We start from the raw sequence: 17,239 nt of genomic DNA, 5'->3' as shown, positions 1-17,239 counted from the left end.
CTAGGAAACAAACATTTCAGTGACAAGATTTTTTTATTAGTATTATATTGCTCTAAAGTCAGAAAGTTCTTTGCCTTTTTATATGAAACAAGCTTGAGCAAACATTTTCACATTATACATTCTCTTAAAAAAATTCTTAAACTCATCACTCTGAGTGTCAAGACATTTCTTTGGAAGCATACAACTTTCTTTTTTCTTTTTTAAATACTATCTGGAAAAACCTTTGCAGACATTTGTGTTAAAACACACTGCTTCCAAACAAATGTCACTATTGGTGATTTGCCGAGGTTACGGTTTCAGGTGAACTCAAGAAAAACATACCTGGGCCACAAGCCAAAAACAAAATGCTCTGCTTGGTGATTACAACAAATATTAGCAGCTGTAAAGTTTAACTAGTGAAAATGAGCTAACAAATTATCCAATGTCAAATTTTACTGTGAAAGGCTGAGATGACTACATAAAAGGAGTGATCCCAAATGAAAGGTGTACCAACATGTCTTAAAAACAAAAAAGAAAATTAACAAAAAGCTGCATACATCTGACCAAAAATAATTCTTAAAACAGAATCATTGACTCACTAAGTACTCAAACAAATCCAGTTAGTTACCACAAAGGCAAAACAGCATTTAAATGGATAGCTGTGGTGCAACATTCATAGAAACAGTACTTGGACACACTAAAGTCCAGATTTACACCACAACAAATGTGAGATATGAACTGCAATATACTGGCGCTCAAGAAGCATGCATAATATATATGCACTGAAAAGGCAACATCTGCCACTAAAGTTCTGGATATAAAGTTTTAGCAGGATATCATGCCATGGAGGGAGAAATAAACTTGTTTTCTTTCTTTCTTTCTTGAATACCTCACATAAAATTGCATAGTTGTGTTCATTGATAAAAGGGGTGTATGAGGTTGTATATTCTGATGATGTGAGCATAAATCCTGGCAGTCATTCAGCTGGGGAATTATGTCAAAGTAAATTATATTTTGTAATCCAAAGCAGCCAATTTCATATTTAGACACACTTCATAAATCAAACACTGCTTTCTGTATATGAAAGGTTTTAAGAGTACAAAAAAATTGAGCCTCACATCTGCTTTTGAGAAACCTGGCAATTATGTGAAAATAAAATACCCAGTTTCATCTTCTAGGACCTGGAATTAAATGTAGAATCACATAACCTACACCTCTTATGCAGCCAAATATATATTTAGTCATGCTGCATATTCACGAATGACTGGGAAAATACAAAGATGAAGGAAAACTGAGCTTTTCTGTCTCAATGCTTTTGCCCCAGTGTAATCTGTAGTTTGAAGTGATTGCCTGAGACTCTGAACATGAGCTTGCCGAAATGTCAATGGCAAGTCTGTAGTAGAGACTGTAAAGGCAAGGAGGCTCAGAACAGTTAATGTTGCAAGGCCAAGTAGCTCTACGCTCTAGTATACAGGGCATAATACCTTTGCTCTGTCATAATTGCATTGTGTCCCCTGTGAAACAATACTGTTAAATTATACTCTATGTTTTACATATATATTGTTGCTATGGGGACTGTACAGAAGCCCAGCTGCTTGAAGAACTATTCAATAAAACACAGCAAAAACAAACTCTTCTGCATAAATGTGGCTGGGGGGTATTCAAGGATAGAAGGGCTATACATTAGCTCCACACTCTGAGTGTTAATAATCCAAAAAGGTCTATACAAAAATACAAATTCTAGAATAATCTACAAGATTTCCAAAGGTGTTTACACTAACATGTACTGTATTTACATGGTCACAAGGACACTATCTTTTAAATGCTACTTTACAGCAGTTGTATACAAAAAGTCTGTAGTGGTGCTGCACCTCAGATAGAAAGCTGTCAGACTACGCTCTTTAAGTTAGTGTGCAATAAAAAGGGAACAGTGCAGCAAAAATGTAGGGCTACTGCAAGTGTTGGGCATTTGGTCAGGAAAATGAATGTGTGATTGACAAATTAATGGGAACCAGGATCAGTTATGACTTAATGCATCCCTGAGAGGGTCACAACCCTATAACATGGGATGTTGACAGTAGTTCCTTATTATAACCAATTTTGGAGCCTCTCCTCTCACTCGCTTTCAGCAATACCCATTATGTGCTTAATAGTATAGAAATTCAGTAACAAAAACAGCTCAACTTTAAATTACAATTGATTTGAATAAATTAATATAATTTCTGCTATCTTGAGGAAAAAGTATAACTATATTGAAAGAATCAAGTATTTAAATAAATTAACATATACAATTTTAAATTAGTTTAAGTTATAGGCAACTTATTAATGTATTGACTTAATTTCACTTAGAAGAGGTGGATCCAATCACAGGCTGTTTTCTCAGTAAATAACACTCAAAACATGTAAAAAAAAGAATAATCACATTTTCTAAACTACACTAGTTTCCCATAAAAAAAGATCTAAATACTGAGGAAATCACTTCATATTGGATTGACAGCCAAATTAGGGGCAACCCCTTCAAATTCCTGCTGGGAGCAATGCTTAATAGAATTACAGCACATTCCTCCAATATACAGTGCATTCTGGTCGGTTACATGCCAGTTTTAAACAATTAATAGGATCCATAGTACAGTACAAGGACACATTTTGTTTCTTACTCAGGTTTGTGACCTTCAACCAGGAAAATGGAACTCTTCTGTTATCAGTGCTAAGTCTACACTTATTTGTTTCATAGCAAACTAATTCTGTTTAGAAAAAACCCTACTGCAATCACACTAAATGGAAATTATTCATAGTTTGTTTTTATATATATGTTGCGCAATGCCATAGAGAACAGAATGCACTGCAGGTACAGGGGGCTTGATTCACAAACTATGTAGAAAAAACAGAAGAGGTGTCATAGAGGAGAGTGACTTGAGATGTTGGTTAAATCGATGCCTGTGAATCAGTGGGTGCAACAGAAACACACATGGCGCCAGACTCAGAAGGCAGCTCTTTTAAGGATTGCTATCAGTGGCCATGTTGAAGTCATCCGCGACCAGCAGCAGTGCCTCAATATTGGCGGCTGTCTCAGGGCTCTGCAGGGAGAGGAAGTGAGAGACGTCCATACTGGCTAACCCATCGGATGAGGAAGGGTTGGTGGTGGCAGTGCTGCTGACTATCGTGGAGAAAGTCTGAGCTGAGGAGGAGGAAGAAGAGGGCAGCTCCATCCTCGCATCACCAACCTTAGAGGAAGACTGAGGGAGGCAGCACGATGAAGATGCAATGATTGGATGGTGTTGTAGCTCTGAGGACTGTGAAAGTGGAGGAGGAAGGGGCTCTGATGGTTGCTGCTGTGCTAGGGCTGAAATGATGGGGGAGGCACTCTTTGAACTCTTGTCTTTAGCAGAGTCCCTGCAGGCACACTGGCACTGGCAGGATTCCTCCTGTTTGATGATGATGACTGGCAGGCTGAGGCCGATCTGTTGGACTGAGCTACCTGAAACAGAAAACAATGACAGGCAAGCTTTATCACTTGCCTTCCAAATGTCCTGCAGTTAAAAATATAAATAAATAAATAAAAAGGTAGAGTTCAATACATAGTAGAAACTTTGCAGAAGCTGGCATCAATTACTTGGCAACTGAAAAAAGGTTAGTACAGACAGACAATTTGACCAAGATACCACACAACTAGTACAAAAAATGATGGAGACACATGTAAAGCAGATGGTCACTTCTGGCAGCATTTGAACAGTGAACCTTTATGAGAACAAATGCCATCACTAACCCAGACATCACTCTCCAGAAGAGGTCTGTAAAGCTAATAATTCAGGATGCCTTTACTCAGATTGAACTTGCTTCTTTTGGTTCTAGTTTAGGTAGTAAATGTACATAAATACCACTAAACTGACCTCCCTACATTAGAACATCTCTCTACTTCTGAAAAATGCCTCCAGATGACATCGCTTGGAGAAACCTTCAGTTCAGATTATCTTATCTTGTTAGTCAAACTATAGAGTTTGTAATCTTAGTCAACTTGCAGTCAACTTCCAGAGCTCCCCCAGATGACATCATCTGAACTCCTAATGATGAAAACTCTTCTGGTTCATGTCATCTGGAGGAATTTTTCAGCTAAAACGAGAATATTTTAATATAGGGAAGTCAGAGAGACGTTCAAAAGCATTAATGTGCATTAACACTCTAAACTAAAGCCATTGGAAGCAAGTTGGAAATAGGTGAAGTCGCCCAATAAAGCTAAAACACAATGCTGAATAATAGATTAATTCATCATCAGCAAATAATTTAGCTTGAGGTGCATTAGTTACTCATTGAGCAAATATACCCCACAATACACAACATTCTGTGATTCATCTTCTCACATGTTAGGATTTTCTCCCTGACCAATGTCTTACATCATTGCAAACTGAGGGCTTTGGGCTGTCTCTCTTTTGAACTAAGCCCCCCTGATATTTCAATAAACTTAATTAAATGAAAACATTTTTAATTCATGAAATATTAATAATTAATAAACAATCGTTATCCAGTCCAAGGTGATTCTGTTATTTTTACCAGGGCCCTAACATTGCTGGACAATATGCAATATTGTATGACAGGAATGGTAATTATCATCATGCTATCAACCCAACAATACTTATTACAGTTCTTAAATACTCATTTTACAAAAATATCTATTAGATACTTTTTTTTTTGCTCCTATCGGCTTATCCTGCGACTTCAGGGATATGTGACAGTGAATCATTTGTCCACAAGTTGACATGCCCATGATGTAACCCTCCCCGTTTCCAACCATGCGATGGACCGCGTGGCTGGGGATGCAGCTGGGCTGTTGGGGGTTCACCGTCTTTCCCAGGGACATGTCGACATGTGGTCGGGAAGAGCGGGGCGCAAACCCCCGACCCTACGATTGTTAGATGGCAACACTACAAACTGAGCCACTGCTGCCCCAAATATTATAGATACTATCCTTGTACATTGACTGGGAAATTCCAATCTACTATGTAATTAATCCCATTCAAGCTCAGTCCTCCACTGCTTGGCAAAATCAAGTCATGATTTCATTACAGCACTTTTTTTTAACCAATGTCCACAGTATGTACATCTGCAAGTGTAATATTTTCATAAAGACAGACTTACCAGCATTTCCTCCAACTGGTATGGCTGTGGTGAAGAAAACCTTTTCCACTTTAGGAGCGCTTTGATGTGGCTGTAAACAAACATTGCAGTTTAAGCGGGATAAAATGTTGAGGACACACCATTATAAGGATGTATTAAGAGGACGATTCACAATAATGTCCCACCATATCAAATGCATCTGGTTGGTACAAGAGAGTTCTAATAAGTAAATATTAGCAAAAAGATATATTTTGTGACAATTACTGCATATACATTGTCCATGTTGTCCACTTCTATAAAAGCTCCACTGTTGAATTTAATATTACATACATATTTATAGTCTAGTGTTTTGCATTATTAAGTGTACACTAATGTTTGCTAATCCTCTTACATAAAGAAAGTTTATTAGTATTAGAATTTTTATTACTGAATTATTAGTAATGTGTGGGGGCATTACTCACTGCTTGCTCTGGGTTCTGTTGGCTACTGGCAGCACTGCTGAGGATCCATTGGAGGTTCTGGTCAGACATTATCAAGCTGGGCTGCAGCAGGTTCTGGGTTGGTGCGATGGTGATGGTGGCAGGGGTGGGAGCCAGACCAGGGCCAGGGTTGGGAATAGGGTTATTGATCAAACTAACACGTTGGGCCACAGGTGTCAGTGCATCTGTTGTGGTGGCTGCAACAACAGACACAGTAGCAGTGCCTGGTGCACTGGCAGTTAGTGCAGCACCCACAGGGGGGGGAGCAGTGATGGGTGGTGGTATAACAGGGGTCTGGGTGGCACTATCCGACTGAAGGAATGTGGATGGCAGTGGCACATAGTGCTGAGAGGTGGTCGGGTTTGGTGCTTGGACAGGAGCAGGCACATCGGAGATTTGCTGAGGCCCGTTTACTTGCAAGAAAGAGGGAGGTGGTGCAGAGCTGACAGTAGAGGTGATAGAGGCAGAAGTGGAGGCCTGAGATGAAGAGCTCTGACTGAGCTGAGAAGGAGCCTCCATGACTGCAGTTGTGTGGGAACAGGAAGATGAGCAGGTAGGACTGATAGAGAAAGAAATGAGAGACGAGGCATCAGCCACTCCTGGATGAGTGGAGGTCTCTAGGCTGAAGGGTTCAGCAAGGCTTTCTGAGGAAGGAAATAGAGTCAATCAGTGAAAAACAAAACACTGAATACATTACAAACTGGCCAGCAGATGCATATTTAGGTATTGATGTGGTAGGCTACCATGGATTATTTGTGAGGAATAATATGAAAGCAGTCAGTACACCATCTAAATAATCATCCCATTGTTTGGCAAATTGTTATGAGGATGTAATTAATCACTGAAGCTGTGTTGTTTCATGTGTGTGTTTCTTGTTTGATAAGTAATACTGTAACAATTAAGGTTCTCTTCATTATAGGTGTGTTCTTCTATTTGTGTGATATAGGATATGTATGATAAATTTTGCGTGTTTTTATTAACTTGATGCTAGTAGTATAACAAATTTATTAGCTTTTTACATTATTTTAATTATCTTTTGATACATATTTTTATGTTTATATAAATATAATTATTTATTAGTTTGTTTTTTGGGTCCTTTCAGCTTATCTCGTAAGTTCAGGGTCGTCACAACGGATCGTTGTCCGCATGTTGATTTGGAAGTTGACGCAACCCTCCCCATTTTCTACCGCGCTTGGACCAGCACTGTCCATCTGCGGATGGGAAAGGGCTGTTGGGGGTTCTGTGGCTTGCCCAGAGACACTTCGACATATAGCTGGAACTGGGGATTGAACCACTGACCTTGTGGTCTGTGGACGACTGCCTTTAGTCATTATTTATTAGTGTTGTCACCAAAATCTGAATAAAACAGTTTTAGCAGAATAATGCTTTTTTTTTTTTAAATTTTGTTAGCAGAACACTGAAGGGAAGTTTGCCCTTGAAGCAGCACAAGCTAGAACCGCCACTGCTGACAGGTTTCTTACCATTAGGATGTGAATCATCTTGGCTGACACTATTTTCAGGACTCTGGAACATAAACTCAAAGATTTTGACAGGGGTCACGTTGTTGAGGTCCAAATTTTGAGCCTGTAATGAATTTAAAATGAACAGTTTTTATCCATGAATTAAAGGCATTAAAACATGTTACAACATACACAAAACCTTAATTGTTAATACTTTGAATGCAAAATGACAGCTTTTCTTCAACTATAATGGGATGATAACTTACATTATGGATGCTCTCTCGTAGCTCTGTAGAGTCTGTAGAGATGAGGCTCAAGTCACTGAGGCACAACGAGTGATTTGCATCCTGTAATTAAGACATGAACAGGTCCTAATTAAACTTGCCACTAACGGACAAAAGGGATACGAGAGCCGTTCGTGCTAATGTGCCCAAATTTTACTACCTGTCCCACATCCACTCCTCTCCCTATTTTACTTGAAGGAAGAGAACCAGCTGTTGCAGAGACAGATGCTGTTGACTTACTAAAGGCCCTGACTTGTCCGTTACTGTCCCTAAATGCACCATTTATTTGTCCCTCCTCCCCAGATTGAGCGAGATATATTGATGGGATGTTTAAGTTTCAATCTGATGGGACTACCCATGGTAAATTCCAGTTTGTTACCCTCATAAAGTATAAACAAAGTGTTAAACTTATGTTTATTATAATTGAGATTTTTAAAATAGCATGGTTAAACAATGTCTATTATAACAGGCAGGATTGGCAGGAATATATTGTTTTATTTGCCACCAGCATAAACAGCCTGTTAGAAGAACATCCCAGAGGGCTTTAATTGAGGCCCCCAGTGAGATATACAGGAGAAATTATTTGCGATGCATGAGAAATAAATACCCGAATTCATTATTTTGTGCGCATTTTTTTCTTCTTACCACTGTGCCTGAAAAATGTATGTATGTGTGTGTGTGTATACACACACACACATATACAGACTGCATGCAGATAGTAGTCACACGCACACACACACACACACACACACACACACACACACACTCCACCAATGAGATGCGCTGAAGAGTTACTTTCAACCTAAAAGAATAATGCAGCAAAGGTGACAAATTAAACATTTAAAGTAACATTATGTAAAATGACTTTGGACTCACTTAAGGGCTTAAGTAATTATTTACAATGTGAGGTTTCATTTGAAATGTTACTTTTTGGCTTGTGATCTCTTTTCTCTAAAATGTCCCCTCCATGACAGTGTTCCTATCGCTGTTTACAGTTTGTTAGACTAGCGTGAAGGTTGTGTGTTGTTTGTTAGTGACCTGCAAGCGTCCCATTTGCTACTTTTAACTGTCCCGGACTAATCAACCACAGTCCCAAACTAAGTACTATATTTTTTACATTTTGTATTTGTATTTTTTACAAATAGTCTAATATCTTTTTTAGGGTTTTAGGATAATGCGGCTTAATTATGTTTACATAATTTACTCTTACTGGTTGTTGGCTGATGGAGCATTTTCTCAAACAAAAACTAAGTTTGACTTTACCTGAGCTGTCTGCTCCCTCTCGGCTGGAGACAGGGATGTGCAAATGCATTATGATTACTTATTACACCATACACAACAAGCTGCAGTTCATTGAGTATGCTATAGATTTTGCCCACCCCCAATACCATGTACTTTGAATGCCTAAGGCATTAGGAGACCAGTAGTACTCAATTCTGGTCCTAAGGGACCCCTGCTTTACTTGTTTTCCAACTAACCACAAGTCATTACCTACAGTATTTGTTCAGATATTAGAAGATATCATCTCAGATAAGTAAGTAAAATTTAAATTCCCAGCTACTGATTGACAAATCACACCTCATCCAGGTGATCAGCAGTGAGCAGTGCAGGGGTAGTCGAAAAACAAGTAGAGGAGGGGTCCTTGAGGACCATGATTCATAACCACTGCTTTAGTTTTAAGAATTTTTAGAATTCTAAGAACCGCTACAGAGAACTACTGTGCCAACATTATGAGAAGCTGCTGTGCTTTGACTCACTTCAGATAGTGGATGAGTGAGGGTAACGCTGAAAGGTTGTCCTTTGTCGTGGCCTCGGATGTGACTCTTTAGACTATACTGGGTGCTAAAAGTCTTCTCACAGCCATCACTGGGACAGTTGAAAGGCTTCTCCCCTACGAACAAAGGAAACAATATGCACAGAAGATGAAAACAAAGAGGCAAGAGCAGATGTGTACCACTAGGCAGAAAAAGTCAGGCAAGTTGCTTATCAAATATAGTAGGCCTGTATATACCAGAAGAAAATTACATTTTGGTTCTATGCCATTTGTTTTTCTTTACACATAACAGCCTACTGACTTTTGTACACCTTGTTTTCCAAAAGCTACTTGCTTCAAATGTTTAAGGTTCTAAATTAGACCCACAATTTTATTGATTCACTGACAGGATATGAACACAATAACTAGGAGATTCTAAAACTGATGCAATGATCAGCTTAGTGTTTTACCAGAGGTCTTAATCTGTTTTGAGGGTTTTGGGACTACAGCGACATTCCATCTGCTGATTTGTTAGAGCTGTTACAGAGCGATATTGAAAACATACTACCTTTGGCATAGACAACTGTGTTTTGTTGAAGCCTGTTTCTCTACCAACATGCAGAGAGGACACCTACTGAAATTACCAACACCTGTTCTGAGCTATTAGTCCTCTACGGGTGCAGCAGAGTGAGGGGAAATGGTCTTATAGTTAATTGATCGCAAATGGAGTCACTCTTTCTTATAGATTAAAAATGGGTGTACAAATATACTTGGGTAGCCAACCAAAGTTTATTGCATGTGAGGGAAACATTGATTTGGTTATCTTTTCTATACCTGGCACCTGGGGAAGACCATCTCGTTGGCCTGGACAAGTACACAAGCATTTATGCAAAAAAACTTAGCCCCAACTGTCTAACTCGTAAGTATTTCTACACATAAGCAATAAAACAGTAATGGCAGAATTACACAAAAAATTGCTTTTTGCTGCAGGAAAAAATCTATCTGATTTAAATATTCAAATTAACTACATGTGGGAGGCACTGGTAGCTGTGTAGATGCAAATTAGGCTTGGCTGAAAAATAGAAATGTCCTTGTTCAAGCTAACCTAGATAAAGCAAGGTTGATGAACAAACCACTTTTTGTACCTGTATGAGTCCGTACATGTGTTTTCAGGTGATGACTTGCTGCAAACGCTTTGCCACAGCCATCATGGTCACATCTGAAGGTAGGGACAATAAAAGAAATTCATAACAGATTCAAATACACTATGGTAACTTCTCTAAACACTGTAATTGATAGTATCTAGATTTAAGCCATGCCCCTCCTAGAACAGTGAGCAAAGGTTTTAGAATTTTTATATTATTAGTCATAATGCAATCTGTCCTAAATTTGTTCTGAAGTATCATAACACATTTAAGACAATCCCAAACATACAGCCAGAGACCCAATGAATGTGGCAACTGTGGCAACTTGTCAAAGATGCCTGGAATAGCCTACTTGCCTTGAATAACTGGTGCTGTTCTAAAGGCAATGGTCACAACCAATACAATTTGATAGTGTTGTTCTGTTTATTACACTATGCAGGAAATTATCTAAAACTGTTCATAGCACTATTTTCAAATGTTTCCACAGTACTTTATGCAAGGCAGAGGGAAACATTGTGTGCTAAATAGTGGATCTCACGCCTATTTAAGGCCTCTGTCTAACCAAACCATCGCTCCAACGATACCAGAAGTAAAAATTACATACGGAAAACTTTAAAATTGTGTTTGTGTGCACAAGCAAACATACTGCAAAAATGGAGAGAAGAGAGTGGTCTGTGACTAGCTGTGTATTTCTATCACTGCTGTTCCATCTTCTATTAGGGGTTAAACCTGTTGTGATAATGGAAAAGCTCACCGGAATGGCTTCTCCCCAGTGTGCGTGCGAATGTGCTTCCTCAGATCGCTGAGTGTGGTAAAGTACTTTGTGCATCCCTCCGATTCGCAGTTGAATGTCTTGCCTGTGTGAAGTCTCTGGTGTGCTTTTAGTCTGCAGAGACAATCAAGTGTGTTTCATTACACAAATGGTAGACTTGCACAGAAACAAACTAAGCACTGTTGTATTAAACAGCCTGTGTTGATCCCTGTTCCACTTAATTTAAGAATGTCTACAAGGCATATGAAAAACAGTCCAATCCACATTCTGATGGCAACAAAATCTAATCAGACAGGGAAAGCAACTGAAAAAAGAACACACTCTGAGTGCAGTCATATAAGACAGTCAGGGTGGTGTGGAAGAAGTGAAAAGTAAGTAATAGTATTAAAAAAACAATCCACCTTTGTGTGACATCGATTAAATGTCCTGAGTAATAGCCTATGACATAAAGTTGATAGCAGTGGAACAGCTCCACCAAGCCCTAGGCATGTTGTCATAGCAACTGAGACAATACAAACTAGAGGGTTTTAATGTGGACTGCTTGAAATGACAGAAAATTTTTGAAAATATTAAAAAACCAAGACCATGCATGTCAGGATTTGGGAAAAGTAAGTTACAAAACAGTTGTTACTGTTTTCTTTAATCAGAGTTACAGGAGCAATCACATATAACATTTAATACCAAAAACCACAAAAAGTACCATATAAACACAATCCTAAAGAAAAAAGTATCATAACAAATGTTGCAGACTAACCGGTATAGAGTGTTGAAGGCCTTCTCACATCCTTGCACATCACACTCAAACGGCTTCTCCTTGGTGTGAACACGAACATGGATCTTGAGGCTATATGAGGTGAGAAAGGCCTTTCCACAGCCCTGCTGATTGCACACGAATGTGTACTCGCCCCTGTGTGTCTTCTGATGTGTCCGCAGGTTTCCTGCTGTGCTGTATGTCCTTGTGCAGCCTTCAAATGTGCACTGGTAGCGCTTAACCTGACAGAGAAAGGTGGAGGGTTAGGGTAACAGTAAACTGAATTTATCAATTAAACAGCCTATGATGTATATTTCAAATAGACAGGGGAAAAATAAATTGTTAATCCAGCTCAGCAATAAGCAGTTCTGCCATACGATGAAGTGACTTGTCAGCGTGACCTTTCAGAGGGAGACTTGAACTCAATGACTCAGCCATCCGTCACCACATGAGGCAGTTAAACACAAAGGATAACAATGATTACTAACCCTATCCAATTCAATTTCACAGGTCCAATCTCCACTTCAGCCTGCCAGTGTCCTTTTCTCTTTTCACATAAAATCCCTGCTGCAAAGTGAATAAAATCAGGCCGTTTTCTTCTTCAAAAAATGTTATCCTGTACTGAACACAAAGCAAAAACATGGAAGTGTGTGGTTGTCCAGCTTGAAAGAGAACCCCCTTTATCTGACTATAATACTCCTGTAACCTACTGGCCTGAGCCTCTGAGAATTTCTTAAAAAATATTTAAACTGCATGCCCTGCCCTGATTGTATCAGTTCTGGTAGTTCTTTTTGTTGTTGGAATGATAGGTTTACACAAAATAATGAAAAAAAAAAACATCTAAGACGTATTAAGTTTGAGAAAAACATAAATGATCAGCATTTGTTTCGCAAAGGTTTTGCCCAAATTTGATGTTAATTTCACTGGAAGCATGACAACTGAGATAAGGTCTAAATAGCCCTAACTTTAAAAAACAAATAGTTGTGAACAACTTATAAATGCCCCTGCTAATTCATCTGAATGTTTCATTATTTCTAAACAGAAATATGAGTTTGTTCACAGCATTAAACATTCCTCATGGGGCCGGAACTGGCACCTTAGTCACCAGGTCAAATAAGTAATGCATTAGTTAGACAACAAGTCTCCATGCTTAATATTCACAACACATACTCAAACATATTAAGTAACATTAACAATGAAAAGAACAAACTTGCTTAGCTGCTACAGTAAAAAGGACATATCTGAGTATTGAGTAGAATAACGGCATTAATTTGAAGGATGTGGGAGAGATCATTTGTTAAGCAAACATCCATGGAAAGCCACTATGGGTTGCTTGCTTAAGCGCACAAGCTCAGTGCTGTATTCATCTCCCACACCATCGTGACTCTCTTCACCATCCGTTCAGTCATTCCAGTAAGCATTGTGTGCTTCGGTCTCCCACATACACAGTGGAAAATACAACCCCATAACAAATCAGATGGGTATTTAAGTATTTACAACAAATAAGTAATTGCTTGAAGTTTATTGTCAGTGGATTTTTTTTCTGACACCTGCTAAACCAGAGCCTTAAAATTTCTGTTTACTGATTCTAGGAAATAACCACTCCTGTGCCTGTAGCACCATGGCTTCATAACAATGGCAATAATGCAGAATAAACAATGCAACCACAATGATGTGATCAAGACAACCAATGTTTAGGTACATAAAGATTAAACACACACTGCTCGTTATATTTATATTAAACCATAATATTTAATATTTTGTTTCTTTAGTGACACTATGCTGCTGTGTTAAAAAGAAGCAAAGGGATATGAACTCACAAAAACAGTACTGTGTTATACTAAGCCGCTTGTTAAATAATTTTGACCTAAAAGGGGAGGTGATCACCATCACTGCAAGTTGTTGGAAAAATTAGATGCAAACTGGTGAGGGTCCAAAGAAGTGACATTTGTCACGTGCAAAAGTGAAGAAAATATGCAGTGCACGGCCCAAGTTTTCTCAGTAATAATGTGAGGCACCTATGAAAGAACAAACTTTCTTGTTCAAGTAAAATTTCCTCTTTTCTGTTTTCCTTGATACTAGCCCATTGCTAAGCTGTGACAGATGGATACTCTCTTATGAATAAAAAGAGCCAAACTTTGCACAGAGCAACAGCTTGTCACCAATTTTTCATAGTGCAGGTGAACTCCAGGTAAAATGTGACATGCACAGCAAAACCAGAACTGTATTGACCAAAACTTGTCATGTACATTGAGCTACCGAAATATTGTATCAAGACCTGCAGAAAAAAAACAAACCGCTGCTTTAAAGTCTGTTTTACCAACACCTTGCAGGAATCAGACAAACCTAAAATCCATAAGTTGTCTAACTGAATGATATCTACTTTGCTAATATAAATGTAAGAAGTTCTGTTTGCACCAATGCCCCCAGATCATTTCTCACATTTATTCTGACAGTATAGACCATGTCTGCCTGCTTTTGTATTAATATGGTGAACATCACTACTGAAAATGTGCAAATACACCCACTTGCAGATAATTTGGATGAGAAGTACCCCTTCCACAAATAAGTGTCAAAATCTTCACCACAGGAACATGGGTATGAGGAAGAGTGGGTGACTGTGCTAAGTCATGTGTTGCAATGGCCAAGCTGCTGGGGAAACTCCGTTTGAAAGACCTCCAAGCACATTAAGGTGACATCATGCAACTTCAAGCCAAAGGGGCATTTTTTAATGGAATAGAATAATACTTTATTGTTCCTTTGTAGAAAATTCCTTAAAACAGAAATTTTCAGAGAAAGGTTTTATAGTGGAGTTTTATTTGCAATTCTCTTGTCAGTTTGTTAACAAATTTATAATCAGTAATCTGTTTCTTTGGATGATAGACATTTCACCAATATGTAGTAGCTGTCCACCTTTCACAGTACACGCGGAAGAAACGTACAGTACTTTTTAAAGCTTACCTCTCTCTGCTTGGTCTCTGGACACTCTGAGTGCAGGGTGAGTGTGGCCCCCTCTATATTGCGTGGCATTGGAGTAGATCCTGGATTTATTGTGAACTGAATCTGGTCTGGAGAAATTGTATGATGCACATAACCCTGTGACATGCCATCAGGATCGGTCATAAAGGCCAGAGAACCCTCCTCCTCATCTCCATCACCTTCCCCTTCAGTTAAAAAGGTGACTCCATCTTCATCTGCACCACAATGACCCTCTTCCTCACCCTCCTCATCCAGCCGGATGGGATCACGTTCAATAAGCACTGTGGTGCGGTCATACACCCGTCCAGACGACGATGAGGGCTCAGCGGTCAGGTCATCATCTTTGTCAAAGTGGATCTTTTCTTCTTCTTCTTCTTCTTCCTCTTCTTCATCCTCCCGCTCCAGGTGATCCACCCCTACCTTAAAGTACACAGGCACCTCCGTATGAGGGCCATTCTCACTCATGGTCCCTGATGCCTCTCCTTCCTTGGCAAGGAGGACTGCAAGCCCAGACTGGTAAAATAGCCAAAAAACAAACAAACAAAAAAAACAAAAAACAAAAAACAAAAGCATATCTAAGAAAAGTCTAAATGTTTGAAATCAGAGTTCACATTCTGGAGATTTTATTTTGTTTTTTGCTTAGCTGAAAGCTGCTTCTCCCATGTTTAGTTTGAACAAATATGCTTAATGTCAGGGGAGAGGTTTGGACACATCCTCATATAGCCACAGCTCAGAGGAGTGACAATACATTCAAAATAAAGTACTGCCCAATTAAAAGTGTTCAGCTTGGGCTTTTAAGAAAATGTTCCATCCTGTCCACTTAAACACAGCCTGTGTTTTGTGTTTTATCATTTTCACTAATGTTGGACTTTTTTTTGTGCGCAATAATGTGCAATCAAACTTTGATACTGGAGTTCGGTTTTCAAATTGTTTTAACAAAACCGCAATGTTTTGTGTGCTCATCTAAATTTTGTATTCATGAGGTGTACCTACAAGCATGATTTGTGTCGTGACATTTATTTATTTTGGGAGATCATCCAGATCCATTAGGCATTTTTCACAGGCTGACAAAGCTAAAAACATCCAGAGAACACAAATCGAGAACAGAGTTTCCATAATGCAGGAGAAATTAAATGAAAATCCAGGAGTTAACACTGAAACGTAATACTATATTCAGTGAACTTGGATTTTATTGGGAGGTTTGAATTAGCCATGGAATTAAATTCTTGTATTGAAAAGAAAAACGATTACTACTCTAAAAAAAAAAAAATGTATTTCATCATTCTTCATATAATCCTGTACAACATGTATGGGGAGGATACAGGTTCACACATTTCTAGAAAGCGCAGCCTGTTCTGTTAGGCAAGATCACCAAATGGCCTGTGTGGCGTTAAGTCTGGAAACTGGCTCGATGGACAAACACTGAATACATATACAAATACATCCATCTACGCAGACTTCCGCGTGTTAATCAGTTCAGAGTAAACCAAGCTATCGAGATCTAGAAGTTTCTGTTTTCAATAACACGAGTCACGCGTCAGCAGCGGCCAAACTCAGCTAACATTAGTGAACGAACTAACGCTTGATGTGAGCGATTATCTCAAACTAATTAAAATTCCGCTGGCTGCCTTTAATAAGAACAAACCACCGACTGACACACTCACACGAAGATGTCAGTCAACTTTTCTACGACCGTCGATGCGGCTAACTTAGCTAGTTACCGTTTACTGCGCGCTTGACAGGAGCATAGTTCTACGATAAACACGCAGTAACTACCAAGTTTACCATATCACAGTAATTTTAACCACATTTATTGTAACCTACTGTTAGCTGGCTTTGAGACAATCCACACGCTCATTGCCCAACTGACGTTATTTCATTGCAACATTTTCGTCGTTACCAGCTTCAGATTGGCCACTAACATAGCTAGCTGCTACAAATACATATCAAACATTTCCAACATTATGTAACTAGCTTTTTTTTTTTTAATGACCCCACAATTTGGTCGTATTTCTTATCGCTTTGTGACTTTTTTTGGCAGAGAAAACCCTTTTTGTGTTTAGCCCGTGAGCCCCAGATGGGTCTTCTAAATGAACGAATGGTAACCAAACTAGCTAGCAAGATACATCAACTAGCGTTATTACTTATTTCTCTACATATGCATAGCTCTGCTAGCTAGCAACAATTTCGCTCATAGCTAAGCTAGGGAGCTAGCTAGTAGCGGTAGTTTTTTTTTCTGTCGACAGCTGATAAAACCGCTCCTCCATGCAGAAGGTAAAACAAGCTCAATATTATTAAGAGATGGCATGAGAACATTTAACTTATTATACTAAAATGAAATGACATTGAAATCCATTTACCTGCGTTAAAATGCAAGCCTTATCCCTAGGATGTTTAGCACTTTCTTCCTATGCCCTCCCCTAGGATAACATACTACGTCAGACTATCAGCTAACGTTATTCGTGATGAATCATGGGAAATTAAACAATGCTAAATTAAAACATTAAGTATCGCAATAAATTATT

The 17,239-nt window shown here is 38.9% G+C and overlaps 1 protein-coding gene across 2 annotated transcripts; it reads right to left on the bottom strand.

Annotated features, from left to right (window-relative positions):
* Window positions 1-14: 14 nt before the first annotated feature.
* Window positions 15-17,181, bottom strand: mtf1 (metal-regulatory transcription factor 1). 2 transcript variants are annotated; one of them, XM_067511354.1, is made up of 11 exons: window positions 17,075-17,181; window positions 14,697-15,227; window positions 11,739-11,977; window positions 10,967-11,098; window positions 10,213-10,286; window positions 9,072-9,205; window positions 7,297-7,377; window positions 7,052-7,154; window positions 5,553-6,214; window positions 5,113-5,182; window positions 15-3,457 (listed from the first exon to the last, which is right to left on the bottom strand). In XM_067511354.1, exons 2-11 carry the CDS (start codon window positions 15,177-15,179, stop codon window positions 2,976-2,978), a joined length of 2,460 nt encoding a protein of 819 aa, XP_067367455.1. In that variant the 5' UTR covers window positions 15,180-15,227; window positions 17,075-17,181; the 3' UTR covers window positions 15-2,975. The 2 variants fall into 2 exon arrangements, with proteins under 2 accessions (XP_067367455.1, XP_067367453.1); XM_067511352.1 differs by lacking the exon at window positions 17,075-17,181 and having other exon boundaries at window positions 14,697-17,062.
* Between the last annotated feature and the right edge of the window lie 58 nt (window positions 17,182-17,239).

The sequence above is a fragment of the Channa argus genome, chromosome 7, assembly GCF_033026475.1.
Source record: "Channa argus isolate prfri chromosome 7, Channa argus male v1.0, whole genome shotgun sequence".
NCBI lineage: Eukaryota > Metazoa > Chordata > Actinopteri > Anabantiformes > Channidae > Channa > Channa argus.
The sequence above is the reverse complement of the archived record's forward strand: the minus strand, read 5'-3'. Positions and strand labels throughout refer to the sequence as shown.

Coding starts and splice junctions, on each gene's coding strand:
- mtf1 (XM_067511352.1), bottom strand. CDS start 15,287: ATGCTTTTGTTTTTTGTTTTTTGTTTTTTTTGTTTGTTTGTTTTTTGG. Junction 9,206..10,212: donor ACATGTACGGACTCATACAG/GTACAAAAAGTG, acceptor CTTTGTTCGTAG/GGGAGAAGCCTTTCAACTGT. Junction 7,378..9,071: donor TCACTCATCCACTATCTGAA/GTGAGTCAAAGC, acceptor TCTTAATTACAG/GATGCAAATCACTCGTTGTG.